This window comes from Entelurus aequoreus, linkage group LG16 (assembly GCF_033978785.1).
Source record: "Entelurus aequoreus isolate RoL-2023_Sb linkage group LG16, RoL_Eaeq_v1.1, whole genome shotgun sequence".
NCBI classification, from domain to species: Eukaryota; Metazoa; Chordata; class Actinopteri; order Syngnathiformes; family Syngnathidae; genus Entelurus; species Entelurus aequoreus.
Genome location: NC_084746.1, coordinates 28694546 through 28716296, shown reverse-complemented (window position 1 = coordinate 28716296; position 21751 = coordinate 28694546). Strand labels below are relative to the sequence as shown.

General features: G+C 40.9%; 1 protein-coding gene across 1 annotated transcript in view; it reads right to left on the bottom strand.

Annotated features, from left to right (window-relative positions):
- LOC133630812 (obscurin-like) overlaps positions 1-21751 on the bottom strand; it is a 106311-nt gene that overhangs the window by 50106 nt on the left and 34454 nt on the right. Inside the window, exons 20-46 of the mRNA XM_062022569.1 lie at positions 21575-21687; positions 21349-21502; positions 21106-21267; positions 20926-21030; positions 19235-19501; positions 17700-17969; positions 17352-17618; positions 17011-17277; positions 14561-14827; positions 13377-13646; positions 13039-13308; positions 12530-12796; positions 11303-11569; positions 10822-11088; positions 10490-10756; positions 10155-10421; positions 9828-10094; positions 7508-7774; positions 7172-7438; positions 6845-7111; positions 6516-6782; positions 3611-3877; positions 3281-3547; positions 2191-2253; positions 2015-2089; positions 1732-1809; positions 1329-1403 (exon numbers count right to left, since the gene is read on the bottom strand). Coding sequence (XP_061878553.1) covers positions 1329-1403; positions 1732-1809; positions 2015-2089; positions 2191-2253; positions 3281-3547; positions 3611-3877; positions 6516-6782; positions 6845-7111; positions 7172-7438; positions 7508-7774; positions 9828-10094; positions 10155-10421; positions 10490-10756; positions 10822-11088; positions 11303-11569; positions 12530-12796; positions 13039-13308; positions 13377-13646; positions 14561-14827; positions 17011-17277; positions 17352-17618; positions 17700-17969; positions 19235-19501; positions 20926-21030; positions 21106-21267; positions 21349-21502; positions 21575-21687 — 5907 coding nt within the window. The remainder of the gene's footprint in view (positions 1-1328; positions 1404-1731; positions 1810-2014; positions 2090-2190; positions 2254-3280; positions 3548-3610; positions 3878-6515; positions 6783-6844; positions 7112-7171; positions 7439-7507; positions 7775-9827; positions 10095-10154; positions 10422-10489; positions 10757-10821; positions 11089-11302; positions 11570-12529; positions 12797-13038; positions 13309-13376; positions 13647-14560; positions 14828-17010; positions 17278-17351; positions 17619-17699; positions 17970-19234; positions 19502-20925; positions 21031-21105; positions 21268-21348; positions 21503-21574; positions 21688-21751) is intronic.

The window sequence follows — 21751 nt, the reverse complement described above, 5'->3', positions numbered from 1 at the left end:
AGCAAAGGCTAAGCAGGACAATGACATGACACACAAAAACACCTACATAGACCTTAGTGACATCTACCTTCTACTTTTTATTTATCTCCTGCTTCTTCTGCTGGTCTTTGGCAGCTACCAATGTGGCTTCAGGCTTATTGGCTGAAATCCAAATGTGATAAGTATAAGACCTCTTGATAGGCAAAACTGAAGGCAGCCGTACACCTGAGCAAAGCTACAAAAAATGGTCTATATGATCTTATTCATCCAGGTCACTGCATTCCCAGGGTATTGGATCGATCACAACTGGACTGTTCAAGTAGTCTTAGAAGATGTTTCGCCCCTCCTCCGAGAAAGCTTCATCAAATCATGCTCAAAGACGCGCTAGCCTGTCCCATCTTGTCTATTTGAATAAAAGGCTAACATCTTCAGTTGTGATCAATTCAATGCCCTGAGAAGACAAAAACATGACAACTGTCACAACTGTAAACCTTTCATTGTTTCTTTGGATTCTAATTTAGCAGCAGACAGAGAAGCTGACAACTTTACAGCTGAGAGGAGACAATGTTGTCATTTACTTTGTCACCTACTTTGTCATTAAAACTAAGAAAACATATGTAGACCTACATATCCTGATGGCGTTTCAACAAATTACATTTTCTAACCAATAAGTACACCGTCAAAAAAATACAGGGTGACCATGAGCCCCTTTTTCCAGTTTAAGTCACACAAAAGTGGCCTAGTGGTTAGAGTGTCCGCCCTGAGATCGGTAGGTTGTGAGTTCAAACCCCGGCAGAGTCATACCAAAGACTATAAAAATGGGACCCATTACCTCCCTGCTTGGCACTCAGCATCAAGGGTTGGAATTGGGGGTTAAATCACCAAAAATGATTCCCGGGTGCGGCACCGCTGCTGCCCACTGCTACCCTCACCTCCCAGGGGGTGAACAAGGGGATGGGTCAAATGCAGAGGACAAATTTCACCACACCTAGTGTGTGTGTGACAATCATTGGTACTTTAACTTTAACTTTAAGATATTAAGAAACACAACAACTTTCTGCTCGTAACATTTCTCTGCAACTTTTACCTTCAATTTTGACCTCATGAGTCTCTTGTTGCTGGAGCTGCTCTTTGGAAGTCTCTCTGGTACGCAATGTTATGTTTGATGTCATAGTTGTACAAACCTCAGTTTGACTAAATTGTATGCCATACAGCCAACAACTCAACATACAAGAGAATAAGGACTAATTAACCTGCCAAAGCTCATGATATAGAAACCCGCATTTAACAAATGCTGAGCCAAAAACCGACACTTCCACAGATAATTGCATTTATTTAAAAACAATTACCTTTCGTTGTTTCATTTATCTCCTGCATCTTCTGCTTGTCCTTAGCAACTACCAATGTTGTTTCCTGTTTATTGGCTGAAATGCAAATTTAAAGTTACTTGCAAAACTAATACATAAAAAAGACCCATTAAATGATTTAAGTATTCTCATGCATTGCAAATTCATTAATAGACAGCTGCCCTGAATTGAAGCCACATGCAACCAGCAGCGTTGGTAAATACAAGTGTCCTGTAATATATTTTAGCCACATTTTTCTGTGTGGAAACAATGTTGTCTTATATGTCTCATCACCAACTGTATGTTATTTGGGGTTCATTATCCTTTCCACCATCAAAAATGCTCTTTTTTTGGACATTTCTCAGCGTTCACTCACAATTTCTGTGGACAGTTCCCTAGTGTTTACCTTCAACTTTGAGCTCCTGAGTCTCTTGTTTGATGAGTTGCTGTGTAGAAATCTCTTGGGTCTGCTGCAGTATCACAGCTACAAAAATGAATGCAAAACTGGAACTTCAGTTTGGGGGGAAAAAGTTTTGTGCCATAAAACAACTCTTGAGAAAAACACACAGCCACATAAAAACACACCATACTGTGCACAAAGTAGCAGCAGCTAAGAAGGGCAAGAACAAACCTCACAAGGACAAAGCAATACATACATTGCACCAAAAGTACGACTACACTGACATTACCTTCTACTGCTTCATTCATCTCCTGCTTCTGCTGCTTGTCTTTTTTAACTACCAATGTTGATTCAGTTCCACTGGCTGAAATGCAATTACAATATCATTAATATGATAGCAGAAATTTGTTCTGCCTTCAATAAAAAACAATCTCCAAGCTGCCAGCACAATTGTATATTTCATACCTTCCACTGCTTCTGTAGCCTGTACCATCTTTAAATCCACGTTAGCAGCAAGAAGTTTCACAGCTGAGAGGAAACAATGTTGCCATGTACTTTATCACCAATTTTATTGTTAAAACTAAAACAACACATTCTGAAAGAGCTTACAGAACGTACAATATATAATTAAAGTAGGGCTGTCAATTTTAAGGCGTTAACGCACGTGATTAACAAAAACTTTTTATCACGTTATCAAAAAAGAAAAAATATTAATCACAGTGTTTGTTTAGACCGCCAGAAGGTGGCGTGACAATGATCGAGTCACACACCAGTGTGATGATAGATAGAGTGATGTGCTTTGTGCCCTTTAAAACAAATTCCGAAGGAATTTTAAAAAGAAACTGAGGTAAAACGTTGGTATTGCAGCGACAAACTTTCTTATCATCGGCGCACATCAAGTCTATAATAGCATCTTGAAGCGAAAAAATGAATGTGAGGATGTTCTCGCTAGCATGACTGCTACACCCACAAGTAAGTTAAAGTATTTTCTATGTGGACAGCCACCGCATGCCGTGTTGCCAACTTGGCGACTTTCCAATCCTCTTGCCAACTTTTTTTGTAAACAGTTACTAGCGACAAAAATACCGTCGTTTTACGGTGTTATTGGATACTTTTTTGTGTCTTGGGGACTCTGAAACGCAGCAGGACAGGAATTGCAGCGGTTTCGTGCATGCGCATATCATTTGTGGTCTTGACTTTCATGGTGCATTCTATATTGTACATCTGCACCTAGTTTGCTATATTATTGCAAAGACTTTCAACATGTGCACTTAATTCTTACTATACTTACTGTCGCTAAGTTTTGAGCAAGTCAATTACTTGCACTTCAGTAAAACATTTAGAAAACATTCCTGTATGGCATTCTGACTAAAGAAAATTATGTTTGTGTCCAAATATTGAGGTATTTTCATAAGCAATTTTTATTTATGCAAACAAAAACTAACCTGTGATTATTCCCAGTTAAAGAGTGTGATTAATCTGATAAGAAAAATGAATCACTTGACAGCCCTAAATTAAAGTAACAGTAAAAAAAAGCTTTCTAAATTACACCTACCTTTAATTTGAAGACTTGCTGTCGTTTTACTGTCAGCGCACACACAGCTGTACTCTCCGCTGTCCCCCTCTGCTGCTTTATGAATAAACAGCTCATTCACACAGGCCCCCTGCTTCATTTGGTACTTTTCCCCAGGCTGAAGGACCCGCCTTCCCTTCTTCCACTCCACAGAGACTAAAGGTTTGGACGTCTCACAGCGTAGTGTCACCTTAGCTCCTTCTTCGGCTTCCTGACTCTGCAGCTTCTTTGTGAAAGTCACTTGTTGGGCTGAACATTTTTTAATTGGTTAGCAACTACTGATTCATCTAAATGATAATAACCTACTCTTACCGTGAATGGTGAGACGAGCTGTAGTGTTGTGTTCCCCACACACACAAATGTACTCTCCACTGTCTTTTGGCACCACTTGACAGATGTGGAGTTCATTCATACAAGCCTCCTGCTTCATTTGGTACTTTTCTCCATACTCCAGGAGCTGCTTTTCCTTCCTCCACTCCACTGAGACGAGAGGTTTAGATGTCTCACAGCGTAGCGTCACCTTAGCTCCTTCTTCCGCTTCCTGACTCTGCAGCTTCTTCGTAAATGTCACTTGCCGGGCTAAACATTTAAATTGGTGAGCAATAAATTACATGTCATGATGATAATGTATGTATAGTGGTACCTCAGATTTGGTACGCCACACTTTTTGTATGATTCGGTTGTAGAGGAACATTTTCGCCAAAAGTTCTCCCTGGTTGCAACTTGTCGTATGCCATCTCAGTTATCGTACAACATAATAGGATAGGATAGACCTTGTTTATCCCACATTGGAAAAATTATATGGCTGCAGTGCAGATTTACAATAACTTAGACTTAGACTTCCTTTTTTATAACAAAAGTACAACTAAAAATGAGTTATAGATAATAATACATATGGCACACTTAACAATTGTAAAATACTAAAACAAAAACACAATTTTAACACCCATATTGCAGACGGAGCAAAAGTTTTGAACACCAAAATAAACAGATTACAGTAGTAAAAGTGTGTTGTAAAACCTTATGGCTGTAGGTAGATCAGACCTGCTGTAGCGCGCCTTTCTGCATTGTGCATGTAACAGTCTGATGCTGAACGAGCTACTCACGTTATCGTGCATGGGGTGAGAAGCATTGGACATTATGGATGTCAACTTTGTCATCATTCTTCTGTCGGCCGCCTCCTCAATGCTATATATTGGGTAGCCTAGGACGGACTCAGCTCTCTAAATCAGTTTATTAAGTCTGTTCCTGCCTCGGACCGTGCTCTTCCCTTCCCTCCAGCCATAGATGGCATAGAACACCGCACAAGCCATGACAGTGTTATAGAAGGTGTGCAATAGTGACCTGCACACCACGATCTCGGTCTTCTCAAGAGGTGTTGGCGACTTTGGCCCTTCTCGTACAGAGCGTTGCAGTTGTGAGTCCAGTCCACTTCAGTATTTAAAAGAGTCCACTATTTCTATCTCTGACTACTGGATGTTCACCGGTGTGGGTGGTGGAGTTGATCGAAGTCAATCACAAGCTCTTTTGTCTTACTGGCGTTAGAGTGCAGGTGATTTTGTGCACACCAGTCAACTTCTCGCCATTCCTGATCGCTCCCCTCAGACACACATCCCACCACTGCAAAGTTGCCCGAAAACTTCTGCAGATGGCAGCGGTTGGAGTAATGCCTGAGGTCTGGGGTATAAAGAGTGAACAGGAAAGGTGAGAGCTCTGTCCCTTGGGGAGACCCTATGCTGCAAACTACCACATCTGAAGAACAGTCACAGATGGTCCACTCCCGCCTCTTCCAGTTTCACCCGTAGTAGTGCCAGCTGGATGGTGTTAAAAGCACCAGAGAAGTCAAAACACATGACTTTCACCGGTCAAAGAACATGACTTTCATCGCACTTCCAGTGGTCTCCATGTAAGTGAGGACCCGATGCAGAAGGTAGATGATGGCATCATACCCCCCCAATGTTTAGACAGTAAGCCAACTGCAAAGGCTTCATAGCTGACAATGTCTGGGAGCGAAGGTGGCTGAGGATAATCCACTCCATGGTTTTCATCAGGTGAGAGGCCAGGTCAACAGGGCTGAAGTGGTCATCCAGGGCTTATTGTTGGGAAAACACTGCATCATCTTGGAGAGCACAGAAGTTAATGTAGCCTGTGATGCACTCAGTCCGACTGTCTGTCCTCTCCATGTGGGCTGCAGAGTATGTCCCAGTCATTGGTGTGGTGTCAAAACAGTCCTTCAACTGCTCACAGGCCTCACCTGTCAATTTCATCCCAGTTATCCTTAGTGTGGCTTTTTTTCACCAGAGGGGTGTATTGTGGGACAAAAAGGAACAAAGTCGTGATCAGAGCGGCGAAGAGGGGGCAAGGTGGTCGAGGTGAATGCTTCCTTGACATAAGCATAAAGCAAGTCCAACGTTTTATTGTCTCTTGTTTGGCACTTTACATACTGAATGAAAGTGGGCAGAGTGGCATGATTAAAGTCACCAGAGGTAAGAAGAAGGCCTTGTGGGTGCTACGTCTGCAGCTGTGACACCGTGCTCTGTATGCACTCACATGCAGCAGCAGCATCATCTGAGGGAGGGGTGTAAACAGTAATCACTATTGCATGTGGAAACTCCCTGGGGATGTGATAAAGTCTAATGCTGACTGCCAGTCGCACAATGGCCCTGTTACATAGCTGTTAGTTAACAATGCCAATGCCGATGTCCGGTCCGCGCGGATAAGTGAGAATCCATTCGGGATTATTTTGCAGAATCGAGTGCCCAAACAAGGAATAGTGACTCGGACTCAGCACTTTTTTTTGTAGGAGTAGTACCACTGCATAATAAGCCACCATGGTGGGGTCAAGAATAGTTGTGAGTGCCAGCACTTTCATAAACAGGTGAGAAACCTTTCGAATTAAAAAAGTACCCATAGTAAAGTTCAAAAGTGGCATCTGAGTGCCACTTCTCTCCATTCTCTGTTCACTTGTTGCCGTCATCGCCAACATGAGTCTCAGTAAATTTCATTATATGTATTTCTCATTACTGTCTGCATTCAAAAATATAATGATTCTCTATAAAATGTGCTTTTTGCTCATATTTTGGGGTAATTAAACAGATTAATTGGATTTACTGTACATTATTTCTTATGGAATAATTACTTTGGATTGATACAGGTGTTTTCTGACCTTTTGGAACGAAAACTGAGGTACCACTAAATCATAATTATATTTTAATACCTTTAATGGTGAGCCTAGCTGCAGTGTTGTGTTCTCCACACACACAGATATACTCGCCACTGTCTTCTGTCACCCCTTGACTGATGTGGAGTTCATTCATACAAGCCTCCTGCTTCATCTGGTACTTTTCTCCAGGCTTGAGAACCTGCTTTCCCTTCTTCCACTCCACAGAGACACCAGGTTTAGACGTCTCACAGCGTAGTGTCACCTGTGTTCCTTCTTCCACCTCCTGACTCTGCAGCTTCTTTGTAAAGGTCACTGGTCGGGCTAAATAATTGTATTTGGTTACCAACACATTTATTGTCAAAATGATAATGATTTTCTCCTACCGTTAATGGTGAGTCTAGCTGCAGTGTTGTGTTCTCCACACACACACATGTACTCTCCATTGTCTTCTGGCACCACTTGACTTATGTGGAGTTCATTCACACAAGCCTCTTGTTTCATCTGGTACTTTTCTCCATATTTAAGGACCTGCCTTCCCTTCTTCCACTCCACTGATACTCCAGGTTTAGACGTCTCACAGCGTAGCTTCACCTTAGTTCCTTCTTCCACCTCCTGACTCTGCAGCTTCTTTGTAAAGGTCACTGGTGTGGCTAAATAATTGTATTTGGTTATCAATACATCATATTAAAATGACAACAATTTCCGCTTACCTTGAATGGTGAGACTCGCTGAAGTATTGTGTTCTCCACACACACACATGTACTCTCCACTGTCTTCTGGCACCACTTGACTGATGTGAAGTTCATTCACACAAGCCTCCTGCTTTATCTGGTACTTTTCTCCATACTTAAGAACCTGCCTTCCCTTCTTCCACTCCACTGAAGCTCCGGGTTTAGACGTCTCACAGCGTAGCGTCACCTTAGCTCCTTCTTCAGCCTCGTGACTCTGCAGCTTCTGTGTGAACGTTACTGGTAGGGCTAACCATTTAAAATTGGTTAGCACCTTTTAAGATCATTTCATGACATTCATTAATAACTTACTATTACCTTGAATGGTGAGACGAGCTGTAGTGTTGTGTTCCCCACACACACACATGTAATCTCCACTGTCTTCTGGTACCACTTGACTGATGTGGAGTTCATTCATACAAGCCTCTTGTTTCATTTGGTACTTTTCTCCATACTCGAGGAGCTGCTTTCCCTTCTTCCACTCTACTGAGACGAGAGGTTTAGATGTCTCACAGTGTAGCGTCACCTTAGCTCCTTCTTGCGCCTCGTGACTCTGCAGCTTCTTTGTGAAGGACACTGGTCGGGCTAAAAGTTTAAATTGGTTAGCAGTAATTGACATGTCATGATGATACTGTATGTACAGTGGTACCTCAGGTTTTGTGCGTCCTACTTTTCGTATGATATGGTTATAAAGAAACATTTTCGCCAAAAGTTCTCCCTGGTTGTACGGCATAATATTGCGCTCGACAAACCAATTTATCATTTCGCAGAATCGAGTGCCAAAAGTAGGAAGGGTGACTCAGGCTCTGTGCTTGGACAGAGAGACATCATGTACTGGGACAACGCCAACATCATTGGGATAGATAGTAACAAAATCAAACGATAGATTAAGGAGTCGATCAAATTAAGTAAGCGGCCCGGGATGAGGGAGCATTCATGCTCTCACATACTGTACCTGGGGGGCAACAAGATAGACTTGACAGGTCTGCCTGGTTGACCACGCCTATAAGAATAGCTGATAGGCAACACGTCACAGTGGTCAGGTGACCCTTCTGAAGAAGACTGCAGATGACAGTCGGAACATCCATCCATCAATTTTCTATCGCTTATCCCTTACATGTAAGTTAAAATTCCATCTAAAATAGCAAAAATATTGTCTGACTGAAACAAAATTTGAAGAGTAAAAGAAATTTTGAAAATTCTGTGCTTTTTTACTGAGTACGACTGCAAAATAAGCCACCATGGGGTCAAAGAAAGTTGCGAGTGCCAGCACTTTTCTAAAAAGGTGAGAAACCTATTAAATTTCCCCAAAAGTACTCATAGCAGTTAGTTCTTCAATACATACCGGTATTCTAAAAGCACCTGAACACATAATCAGTGATGTTCCTGGGATCATAAAGTGTTTTGGGTCTTTCAAACATCATACATCTTCTCACAGGTAATCCATCCGCAAAAAAAAAAAAAACGCGGCTTGTGTTTAGGTGGTTTTTGATGGCTCCACTCCTTGCTGTTCCTCTAATGCCCAGGGCACTTGGGGCTTTGTGGAGTAAGTGCCCCACAGATCATCTGCTGCCTACCTTGATGGGCATACATCTTCCCTTCCAGCCCTGTTCACAACAGTTGATGACGAGGTGTTCATACTTGGTCTTCTTACTTTCATGGGCCTCCCCCAAGCGCTCCTCCCATGGCACAGTCAGCTCCATTATTATGATGTTTTTGGTGCTTTTTGAGAACAGTAGGATGTCTGCCCTCATGGTGGTGCTGACAATGTTCCGGGGGAACAACCTGCTTCTCCAGGTCTACAGAGAGCTGCCAGCCTTGGACAGTTGTCAGGATCCCTCCTGGTGCTTTCTTGCAAACTGGCTTTGGCTTATCTTCTGCTTTGACAAAAGCGATTGTGCGGGTGGAGTTGCGCACTCGGCTGTGGTTGCTAATACTTCTGCTGATGGCTTCTGCAATCGGTTTCAGCAACTAGTTGTGGCGCAAAGTGTGTATTGGCCCTCGCCGAGCGCTTTTGTGCAGGAGCTCAGAACGTGTTCCAGTGCTTCTGTTGCTGACCACAGTTGGCAGTTTGGGTCTCCACTTTCCCCCAGGTAAAGAGGTTTGCCTGGACCAAGAAGCTGATACGGCGTGGTTCAGCCTGCCAGAGTTGGCCAGGTAACTTTACGGTCCATGGCGTACTACCATCTGGTCCAGGCCTCCGGCTGCCTCAGACCAACTGCTCTGCTAGTCTTTCCGTCTTCCACTGCTGTCCTGACCTCCTCCTGTATCTGCCTTCGCTTCTCCTTATCCTTGCTCTGCTTGTGCCAAGGTGGTGTTGGAACCATCCCAAGACCTGTTCTGCCATGGGCCACTACACTCACCAGATGTCTGTGGCGCAGTCGTATCTCCGCATCCAGCACAGCAGCTTGGGTCCTCCACTTCCTCCCGGTCTTCACCACAACTCCTGCCTGGGCAACCTTTGAGTCCCTTGAGTCTCTGTAAAGCAGCAACTCTCTGGTCCGAGTTACCTTGAACTCCTCTTCCAGCGACTTCAAAGGCAACCTTATGAAATAATTACTCTGAATTTTTTATGATTCGGCTGTCGTCCTACCTTTTGGAACTGAGGTACCACAATATTATAATTATATTTCAATACCTTTAATGGTGAGGCTAGCTGTTGTGTTGTGTTCATCACACACACAGATGTACTCGCCACTGTCCTCTGTCACCACTTGGCTGATGTGGAGTTCATTTATACACGTTTTTTGCTTCATCTGGTACTTTTCTCCAGGCTTGAGAACCTGCTTTCCTTTCTTCCACTCCACTGAGACTCCAGGTTTAGACGTCTCACAGCGTAGTTTCACCTTAGCTCCTTCTTCAGCCTCCTGACTCTGCAGCTTCTTTGTAAAGGTCACTGGTGTGACTAAATAATTGTATTTGGTTATCAACTCATCATATCAATATGATAATAATGTCCTCCTACCGTGAATGGTGATGCTAGCTGTAGTGTTATGTTCTCCACACACACACATGTACTCTCCACTGTCTTCTGGCACCACTTGACTGATATGGAGTTCATTCACACAAGCCTCCTGTTTCATCTGATACTTTTGTCCATACTTGAGGACCTGCCTTCCCATCTTCCACTCCACTGAAGCTCCAGGTTTAGATGTCTCACAGCGTAGCGTCACCTTAGCTCCCTCTTCAACCTCCTGACTCTGAAGCTTCTTTGTGAAGGTCACTGGTAGGGCTAAACGTTTAAAATTGGTTAGCAACTATTGAGATAATTTTATGACATCAATAATAACTTACACCTACCGTGAATGGTAAGACTAGCTGTAGTGCTGTGTTCTCCACACACACAGATGTACTCTCCGCTGTCTTCTGGTACAACTTGGCTGATGTGGAGTTCATTTATACAAGCCTCCTGCTTTATCTGGTACTTATCTCCATACTTGAGGACCTGCCTTCCCTTCTTCCACTCCACTGGAGTTCCAGGTTTAGACGTCTCACAGCGCAGCGTCACCATAGCTCCTTCTTCAGCCTTCTGACTTTCCAGCTTCTTTGTGAACGTTACCGGCAAAGCTGGGCATGAAATGACTGCGTGAGAAACTGAGCGGCATAAAATAAAACACAACCAAAGATCTTACCTTTAATCTTCAGCTGGGCAGTGGTTGTCTGCTCTCCACACACACAGATGTACTCTCCACTGTCTTCAGGCACAGCTTGGAAAATGATGAGTTCATTGTTGTACGCCTCCTGCTTCATCTGGTACTTATCTCCATAATCGAGGAGCTCCTTTCCCTTCTTCCACTCCACTGAGACTAGAGGTTTGGATGTCTCACAGCGTAGAGCAACCCTAGATCCCTCTTGGGCCTCCTGACTCTGCAGCTTCAGTGTGAAGTACGGCGGTAATGCTGTGCAACAAAGATTTTAATACTTTTGAGAGGACATACTGTAGTTCAAAAGAGAGTCCCTTAATTTACATGTTTTAGGCAGTAGGAAAAACTACAGCATACAGTACTTTTCATTCAATAACATGAGGACGTGTGTGTAAACGTTTGTCTGGTACAATCTTCTGGATTTACCACAGCTGTATCTATTTTGTTCTGAGAGGAAAAAAATCATTACCGTTAACTTTCACTGTTGCCGATGTCTTCTGGTCCCCAAACAGACAGGAGTACTCTCCGCTATCGTCGGTCGTAGGATTCTTAATGCGCAGCTCGCATGACGCCTCCCTCTGCTGCATTTCATACTTTTCTCCAGCAGCGAGAACTTCAGCACCCTTCCTCCACTGGACGTTGGCTGCACGCTTCGATAGCTCACAGCAAAGCGTAACAGCCTCGCCTTCCTTTACGTCTTGATTCTTGAGCTTTCCTTTAAAAGTTGCAGGTAGGGCTAAAATAAGAAGAAAGGATTAATTGTTCATCTAATTTAAAAAAAGATTGTTTCAACAATATTCTGTATTTCCCCAAATAGTTGTCTTGCTTCTAAAAGACGCCTTGGCATAAACAATCGCTGAGTGTGTTGTTCACTTTAACCGGCAATTGCTGTATCCTGTATAACTGTCTAGTGGTGCAGCCAAGTAATTACTCTCACACGGACTGATTATACAGTCAGATTGTGGTAAACCCCAACAAATCCTGCCTGTAGAGCAGACATGTTATCTGTAAAGCTGTAAAGCTACAGAGCCTCACACATTTATTAGACTACCACAAAATCTAAGGTTTATGCTATACCACCTACTCAATGGCCTAGTGGTTAGTGTCCGCCCTGAGATCGGTAGGTTGTGAGTTCAAACCCCGGCCGAGTCATACCAAAGACTGATAATAATATGATATAAAAATGGGACCCATTACCTCCCTGCTTGGCACTCAGCATCAAGGGTTGGAATTGGGGGTTAAATCAACAAAAATGTTCTGTAATGGTTTTAAATGTTCCACCATTCTGTAGAAGCTCAGTTAATGAAACAATATTTGTAATACTGAAATATAAATATTATTGCTATTCATTCAATTTTCAAATTTACTCTTTTACAAAAAATTAAAATCAGTACGGCACGCTATTATTTTTATAAAATATAAAATTAGTTATTCACTTGATTATAAATCCATTTGGAACTAATACATTTGTCTGATAATTTACTGTGCAAGTATAATCATATAGTATTGTTGTATTAAAGTAGAATTATTTATTTGTGGAACTTCTGTAAGAATATATAATTATCTATATATACAGTATATTCTTTACACCTGATAGACGCCTGGTACTTTCTACGATTGATTAATTGTGACCAATAGTCACTTAAATTGATGTGTAAAATACACTTTCATAAAAGTAAAAATGTGTACTTCTTACCTTTAACCGTCACCTTTGCCATGCTCTTGGCCGTGCCCACGTCACAAGTGTAGATATCACCATCCTCTTCCTCCAGTTGTTTGATGGTGAGAGTTAGAACACACTCCTTGTGACACATTTCGAACTGACCGCCAAGCTTAACCTCCGTGTGCCCTTTGAGCCACGTCACCGTTGACGGGTTTTGAGCGGTCTCGCATTCTAAAGTCACGGAGGTTTTCTCGTCAGCTTGGACATCTTTCAGGGGTTTGGTGAAATTGTGGATTGGATCTAAAAGAGAAGAAAAATATGGTTACAAATCCGTGTAAGGAAGGAAACTGCAGGATTAAATGCGGTCATGTTTCCTGAAGAAGCAGAATTGGGTAGGTTTTAATCAAAAGTCATTTACACATTTGTGTAAATGAACGCTATTGCATATACGCAGTTAAAAAAAAATGAAGAAAAATGTCACTTATCACAGAGTTGGAGTTGAATTTACTGACATCCAAAAAATCAGCTAATTCCATCCTCACCTTTAACCTGAAGCTGGGCCTTCGTGGTTGCACCTCCAACAACTTCACAACTGTATTCTCCCGAGTCCCGAGCCGAGACACTGTAGATGACCAATGTCATGACCCGCTCCTCTTTTCTGATGTCATACCTCTGGCTTTTCTTTATGGCTTTGCCCTCCTTTGTCCATTTGACCATGGAAGTAGCTTGTGTCACTTCGCAGGTAAAGACAGCGTCTTCCCCTTGAACCACACTGACATTCTCTAGATCCCTTGACAGTGATGAAGCTTTTCCTGCAACCAGTTTGAATATTTTCTCAAGGTTCTGTTCCAGTACTACACATCAAAGCTAGACAATTCACCTTCAACGCTTAGCGTTGCTTTCGAGGCGAGATCTTTAATGCTGAAGACCACCTCTCCAGCATCAGCAGGGGTGACGTCCTTGATGGTGAGCATGTATTTCCGTCCTCTGCTAGTGACTTTGAAGCGTCCTCCGTTGGTCACACTTTGTCCATTCAGAGTCCAGGAGCACTCGTCAGTGCTCTCCCGGGATAGGATGCACTCAAAACTGCATGTCTCCCCCTCGTTCACCTCAGATGACTTCAGCCACTTTGTGATCCCAATTCCGATTTCTAAAAATACATAAGTGGTCGCTGTCCTTCAGATCCCACCAACCACAAACAGTGCATCCGGAAAGTATTGACAACGCTTCACTTTTTTCACTTTTTCTTTTGTTAACATCTCAAGCTCCATCGGGTTGAATGGGAAGTGTTTGTTTTCAACCAGGATGTCTCTGTATATTGCTGCATTCATCTTAGTCTAGTCAGGAAGGTGATCAAGAGCCTGATGGTCACGCTGTCAAAGCTATAGCATTCCTCTGTGGAGAAAGGAGAACCTTGCAGAAGGACAACTTAGAGTGGCCAGACGGAAGCCGTTGCTTGTTGAAAAATTTGCCAAAATGCACCTGAAAGACTCTCAGACCATGACAAACTAAATTCCCTGGTCTGATGAGACAAAGATTGAACTCTTTGGTGTAAATGTTAGGCATCATATTTGGAGGAAACCAGGCATCGCTCATCACCAGGCCAATACTATCATTACAGTGGCCGCATCATGCTGTGGGGATGTTTTTCCAATGGCAGGAACTGGGAAACTAGTCAGGATAGAAGGAAAGATGAATGCAGCAATGTACAGAGACATCCTGGATGAAAACTAACACTTCCATCCAAACTGATGGAGCTGGAGAGGTGCTGCAAAGAGGAATGGGCGAAACTGCCCAAAGAGCTTTTAGCATTGCATTCAAAAAAACTTAAGGCTCTAATTGCTGCCAAAGATGCATCAACAATCTATTGAGCAAAGCTGTGAATACATATGGACATGTTTTTTTTATTTGTATTTTTTTTACTTTTAATAAATTTGCAAAATGAAAAGAATCTAAAATTGTTCTATGTTGGAATAAATCTGTAACATAACAAAATGTGGAAAAAGTGAAGCGCTGTGATTACTTTCCGGATGTACCGTATCTCCAAACCATCACCAAACCAACCTCTTACAGTGACCTTAGCCTTGGACACCTCAGTCCCAAGATCACAAGTGTACTCCCCAGCGTCTTCTTTGCTCACATCTTTGATGATAAGTCCGAGAGATTTGCCCGTGTGAAGGAACTCATATTTGGTTCCAGCTTTGATAAGGTTGCCTTCTTTCCTCCACGTGGGAGAAACTCTGGGCTTTGACGCCTCACAAGCCAAAGTGATCAAGCCTTTCTCCTCGCCCACGACGTCATCCAGAGACTTGAGAAACAGGGATGGCTTTTCTGGAGCAATTGCAAGCAAATAAGGATTGGGGTTGGGTTTTATATGTTGAAATGTGCAAAGTAGAAAATATTGAGTTCAACCAAAATGTTCTGTAAAAAATATGCCACAACGCTAAAATAGTTTGTAGTTCTAGATGCTAAAGGAAATACCTGAGGGGATATAGAATAGCATCCAAAAAAATCTGAGGATGTTACCATTAAACAACAACATTTTTTCTGTTCTGTGTATTCTAAAGGTGAGTACTTTCACTTTAATTTAGCTTTATTGTCCAGAGGTAAACTTTGCTTTACTCTTGTATGACAGTAGGAATATTACAATATTACTAAAGTTTTTCTTCTATAAATTAACTTATTATGACAAAGGGGAAGGTTAAATCGAGGGAATACAATTATTTATTAATTTATAGATTAAAAACACACATTAATTTTACCAAACAAATGCTAATGCTAATAGTATATAGCCGATAGCATAAGGGCTAATAAATACAGTGTAGCAAGAACTAACAGCACATTTACCTCTTTTCTGTTCCAAGTTTTCAAGGGTTGAGTATTTTTACTTTATTTTATTTTTTGTGCAGAGGTAAACTTCACCTTTTATCTTGTGGAATACTGCTTTTTTGTCTGCTTTTTTCCACTTATGGAAAAATGTATTGGAAACCATAAGAACAGAAAATTAACATATGGTGAGGGGAGGGTCTAACTGTTCATTTAAATCTGAGGAATAAAATGTATTACATATTGGATACTTACATAAATACAATAAAACATACATAATTGTACCAAACTAATGCAAATGCTAGTAGCATATAGCTCACATCATAAGGGCTGACGACGAGCATGACAACAGAACAAGTAAATGACCTGCTTGTGACAAAGGGGAAGTTCTGGCCTTTCGATCCAATAGAATAAATACAATTATGTACATATCCAATACACACATGATTACGGACATGATATATGATATGATATAGCCACTAGCATAAGGGCTAACGACTCATAAAAATGAACAGCAAAGCTTGCCAACTACCGACACATTTTTCTGTTCAGTGTTTAGATTGGGTTAAAGAGTATTTTTTACTTCATTTCAGCTTTATTTAGTTTTTTGTTCAGAGGTAAAATTCACGTTTATAGTGTTTTTTTTCTACATATGGGAACTGATAACAATAAAAACAGCAAATTACCATAGTTTGACATAGAGCAGGGTCTGACTGTTCATTTAAATATGAGGAATACAATTAATTACATTCTAAATACTTACATGACTATGTACATGATTTTACCAAACTGATGCTAATGCTGTAGCATATAGCTGATAGCAGAAGGGTTAATGACAAGAATGAAAATAGAATCCCTGCTTGTGACAAAGGGGAAGTTCTGGCCTTTCGATCCAATAGAATAAATACAATTATGTACATATCAAGTACACACATGATTACGGACATGATATATGATATGATATAGCCACTAGCATAAGGGCTAACGACTCACATAAAAATGAACAGCAAAGCTTGCCAACTACCGACACATTTTTCTGTTCAGTGTTTAGATTGGGTTAAAGAGTATTTTTACTTCATTTCAGCTTTATTTAGTTTTTTGTTCAGAGGTAAAATTCACGTTTATAGTGTTTTTTTTCTACTTATGGGAACTGATAATTAAAACAGCAAATTACCATAGTTTGACATAGAGCAGGGTCTGACTGTTCATTTAAATATGAGGAATACAATTAATTACATTCTAAATACTTACATGACTACGTACATGATTTTACCAAACTGATGCTAATGCTGTAGCATATAGCTGATAGCAGAAGGGTTAACGACAAGAATGAAAATAGAACCAGTAAATGGAATTATTGTGACATAGGGGAATTAGGTCTGGCTGCTCAGTCAATTTTGAGGAATATAATCATTTACCATGAGATGCTAATTCTAATAGCATGTAGGCGATGGCAAAAAGAATAATGAAAAGCATGAAAGTGAACAGAGAAGCTCGCAATCTAATGACAACTTTTTATCTTCTTGTCCGTCGTTTATCTTCAAAAGGTGATTTTTACTTTATTTTATTTCTAGTGTAAAATGTTTAACTAATTTTTAAACTTTCATTCAATTTAAAAGGTATCATGATTGTAATATTTTAAGCTAAATTATTTCAACTTATAGAAATATTTGTTTTTCGGTTCTTACCTTTAACCTTGAGCGTGACAGACTCCTTCACTTTGCGTATTTGAACGGTGATAATGCCGCCGTCCTGAGGTGCCAGGTTCTTCAAGATGACCTTGTGAACTTTCCCCTCGTGTGTTACGGTAATGACGTCATCCGTAAAGAGCGCCTTGTCATTCAGAAGCCACTGGGCCTCTTCATCGGCGTAGTTGACCTCGCAGGTGAACACTGCGTCGCTGTCCTCGTCCACCTCTGTGTCAGCTAGATGCTTGGTGAATTTAATATCACGCACTAGGAGAGAAAACTGTGGTTTAGTCTGCCGCCCACCAGCTTGTATTTTGTACAGTTACTCTATCGAACGGCACCTTCAATTAGGAGAGTGCCTTTTGTCACGGCTGGCCCCGACTGACATTTGTACTCGCCACTATCTTGCTCAGTCAGCATATGAATGGTGAGTTGAGCCCTTGTGGCATCTTGCTTGATGTTGTACTTGTCCGATGGAGAGAGAGGTACCTCTTCTTTAAACCACTTCACCCTTTTGGGTGGGTCGGAGAATTTACAGGAGAGCATGGCTGAGCTTTTCTCCTTGGCTTTTACATCTTTGATGGACTCTGTAATCTCAAGAGGACGCTCTAAATGCAAAGTAATGGATATATAAACAAATTATTAAACAAAACATTTTTAAAGTCATAATGGAGATGACAGACTCCTGCCTTTGACTGTGAGCTGCGCAAGGGACTTGCTCTTCCCAGCTGTGAACTGCACGGGACCCGTCATCGACGCTTTGGTCTTCTTGAATGTGAGGCGATGCATTGTGCCCTCCTTCGCTATCTCGATATCAGCGCTGTCTTGCACGGCGACTCCACTGAGAGTCCATATTGGCGCCTTCCCCAGTTGCATGCTGATCTCAACTTCGAAGACAGCGGCGAAGGGTTCCATCACTTCTACAGAACTCAGCTCCCGCACGATGTTAATGGACTGCTCTGCAGGGGCAATAAAAAAAGAGAAGTTGATGGGCGCATTAAACAGAAAACTGTTGTATAGTAAAGCTGAATTTCAAGCGAAATCTTTTAATAACTCAAGATTTTCAATATATTGTAATTTAAAATGTATTATTGAATATGCAGTTGTCTCATCTCGCATGAAATACTGCAGCTTCTCCACATTGCGGATTTTTAAATATTTTTTTGGTCCTAAATTAATCATTTTCAAGCAAAAAAAAATACTGAATAAACTAAAAATATCAATACTACAGTAGTATTGGCCACTAGAGGAGATCAAACCAATCAGTGCACGCTGTTCAGTATTGTGGCCACTGATTGGCTCAGCCTCAAACAGCATTACTAAATTGGAATAGGAGTGTAAAGAAGACTAAAAGGTGTTATTTCATTTATAAACTGCTCTCATAATGTGAAAAAAAACTTATTTAGAAGGTCATAAGACAGCTATGAAAATATTTGATTTATAATTAATTAAATAAATAAAGAAATTTCTACTTTGCGGAAATTCATTTATTGCGGTCATGTCTGGAACCAATTAACAGCGATTAAAAGAGGGACAACTATATTGTAAAAAAATAAAAATAATAAAAATAAATAAATGTATTTTTATTTTAAAGATTTATACAAACTAATTCAAGAGTCATTTGCAAGCTAAAACTTTTATGCCAGTGGTCGCCAACATTAATTCCTATTAGAGCTACTTGAATACTACTTGCGTTTTATTTATACGACTGGTAACAATTACTTGTATTGTACGTGTCTGAACAGAGCAGTTGTAAGAACACTTCACAGTCAACCGTCTGTGCACATATTTTTTTGATTGAAAGGCTAGCAAGCCACCTGTTGGAGACACCTTTTGTATGCCCAAATTAATAAAAACTTCATTAAAAGGTACCTCTCATATAGTGACGCATGTAACTACTGTCATTTACGTAATAGTGCTGACCACCAAACCAACTGAATTATCCACCACAAATATCTAAATACACTGTACAATATACTTTAGAAAATGAATAATGTCTATAATAACATTGTTACTGTACGTGCATGGCACATCAAACATTATGTGAGTACTAGGATTAGATTATAGAGTAGAAAGGGGATTGGATTGAAAGTCAGATCAATCAAGCAATTGAAAAAAAAACAGTGATTACTCCACCCATTTTGCTAATAAGCCTGAATAATTGTAAATACAGTTGATGATCTATTCTTGTAAATAGGCTACAAATGACTATTTATTATGTTACCTTCCACAAGCAGTTTACATGACGTCTTGTCGTCAACGGCATCACACGTGTAAGTGTCTTCATCCCCGGAGTCCACGTTGTTGACGGTGAGCTTCCGGTACACGTCCTCACTTTTAATCTCGTACTTTTTGCCGGTCCTGAGCTCCTTCTTGCCTTTGAACCACTTGACTTTGGCGCTGGCCCGTGACACTTGGCACTCCAGGCGGCCGCGGTGATTATAGATGGCTATCTTATCCCTGAGCTTCTTCACAAACTTGACGGGGAGTTCTACAGCAAATGAATGAGTGAATGTGTGGCAACATGGAAGGCTCCTAATGTCTCCCATTATCTTGGACAGATTGTGTTTATTTGGTGTCAGTGTGTTGTCTTAATGCCTCCATGCAAGTTGCAAGTAGACATCATCAAGTGAGTTAAATTTTGTAACAAACACTGTCACAAAATAGCCAACAAAACCATACATTAATAACTATTAGGGGTGTAACGATACATGTATTTGCAATACAATTTTTTTGTTACGGAACATTTGGCCTTATACAGACGCCAGTTCCCACACGGGTAAGTGAGGGATAGGAATGATAAATTCCCATATTTCCCTACACAGGTACGCTGAAGCCCAGCCTATAATGGGAGTAATGGCTAGCGACAATGCCAAGGAGAAGCTAGACCTTGAAAAACATATTTTGTCATTAAAGGTTTTCTGTCTCAGTGAAATACATAAACAAACAAAGTAGTAGTTAAAACAAAAGCAATGTTCAGAAGAGATGGGAAACAGGTCCCGAGTTGCAATTATTTTTTAATTCATAATGCTTACACAAACGCTCAGCAGATTTCCTGTATGCAGGTGTGTGCCGAAACTGATCGACCACCGATCAGTATTGGCTGATTTTCGTCAAAAAGAATGTGATTGTCATTGCCGATCAATGCCTTTTAATGCTAATCACAACCACTGATCCCCTCTGGTTCCCCCAAGAAATAAGTGCTGAGTAAAGTTTAAGAAGTGTAAATGGAACAACCTTACAGCAGACTGTAATCAGCTAATAACAGGAAATTAACAAGAAAAAAAATAAGATTTTAGAGAGAGGATAATATACAACAGTGCGGGTGTCAGTATTGTTGCAGTCAGTACACAACATGCAAGAGGAAGGCGGATTGATCTATAAATTGGTGGTGTCAGTATACGATCGATATGTTGGTATTTTTATTTTCTCCAAATATTTTTTGTTATTTTTCTATTCATGTTTACACACTAAGGGAATAATTGCCTGGACACAGGAAGATTTGGGACAAAAAATCAAAGGATGAGTAATAGATATTAGTTTATACTTTTGTTAAGTCATTGTGTACTAATGACTTTGTTTTGATCAAACAATTGTATGTAATGAAATAAAAAAAAATAACTGGTTTAAATATTGTATTGATATTGTTAAACTTTCAACAGCACTCACCATGAATAGATTGAAAAAATTACAGTTGATACATGTGATCGGTATCGGTATTGATGTCAGCCAATTCCACTCATAATAATAAACATAATGGTATTGTAATCATAAAACCCTGATAGTAATAACTGTAGTTTTAGGTTTTGCATTTTGTTCCACACTGAGACCATGAAACCGAGGTACGTACCAAAGTGTGATTATGGCTTATTGTTACACTCCTAATAGCTATAATGGTAAGATGAGCATGTTTACCTGTCACCTTTAGTTCCGCGGTCGAAGAGGCCTTCTCGGCTGTAAAGGTAATCTCACCTACATCTTCTGGAGACACACTTATAAACAGCACCTTATGTGTCCTGCCTGTGTTTACAAAACAGACAAAAAGTCACCACAATGTCATAATTATTCATCAATTTAAAACACGGTTTTCTTCACCTTCTTGTCTTATCTTGATGTTGTCCCCGGCTTTGAGTTTAGCGCCCCCTCTGGACCACAGGCATTCCACGTCGTCGTGTGAAATTTCGCAGACAAATGCTGCACTCTCCTTCTCCGTTACCTCCACATCCTCCAGCTTCTTCACAATCTTAATATCTCTTGCTGCAGTGAGGGGTGAAGAGAACATCACTTTGTGTGTGAGCTTTATGAACATGACGTGATCAATAACGAGTTCATCGTTACCATTAATGGTGAGCTTGGCACTAGTGCTGTCATCGGTGGTGCGACAGATGTAAGTGCCTTCATCTTCCGGTGCGCACTTGTTGATGATCAAAGTGCGTTTTCGTGCCAAAGAGTGGATACTATAATTCCTACCTGGTTTCAGTCCTACATCATCCTGTAGATGAAATTCATACTGTAGGTTTTAATTGCACAGACTATGTCGTAAGGATCTTCAGTGACTTCTCACCTTCAACCATTCTACTTCTGCATTTGTTCTGGACACCTCACACCCAAAAGTCGCCTTCTCCTGCTCAGTAACACTGATATCCACAAGGGGTTTTGTGATCACAGCAGGAGGTTCTGAAGAACAATAACATTTTTGGCACAACCGCGATCTGGATTTGTGAAAAACTTGCGAGAACTA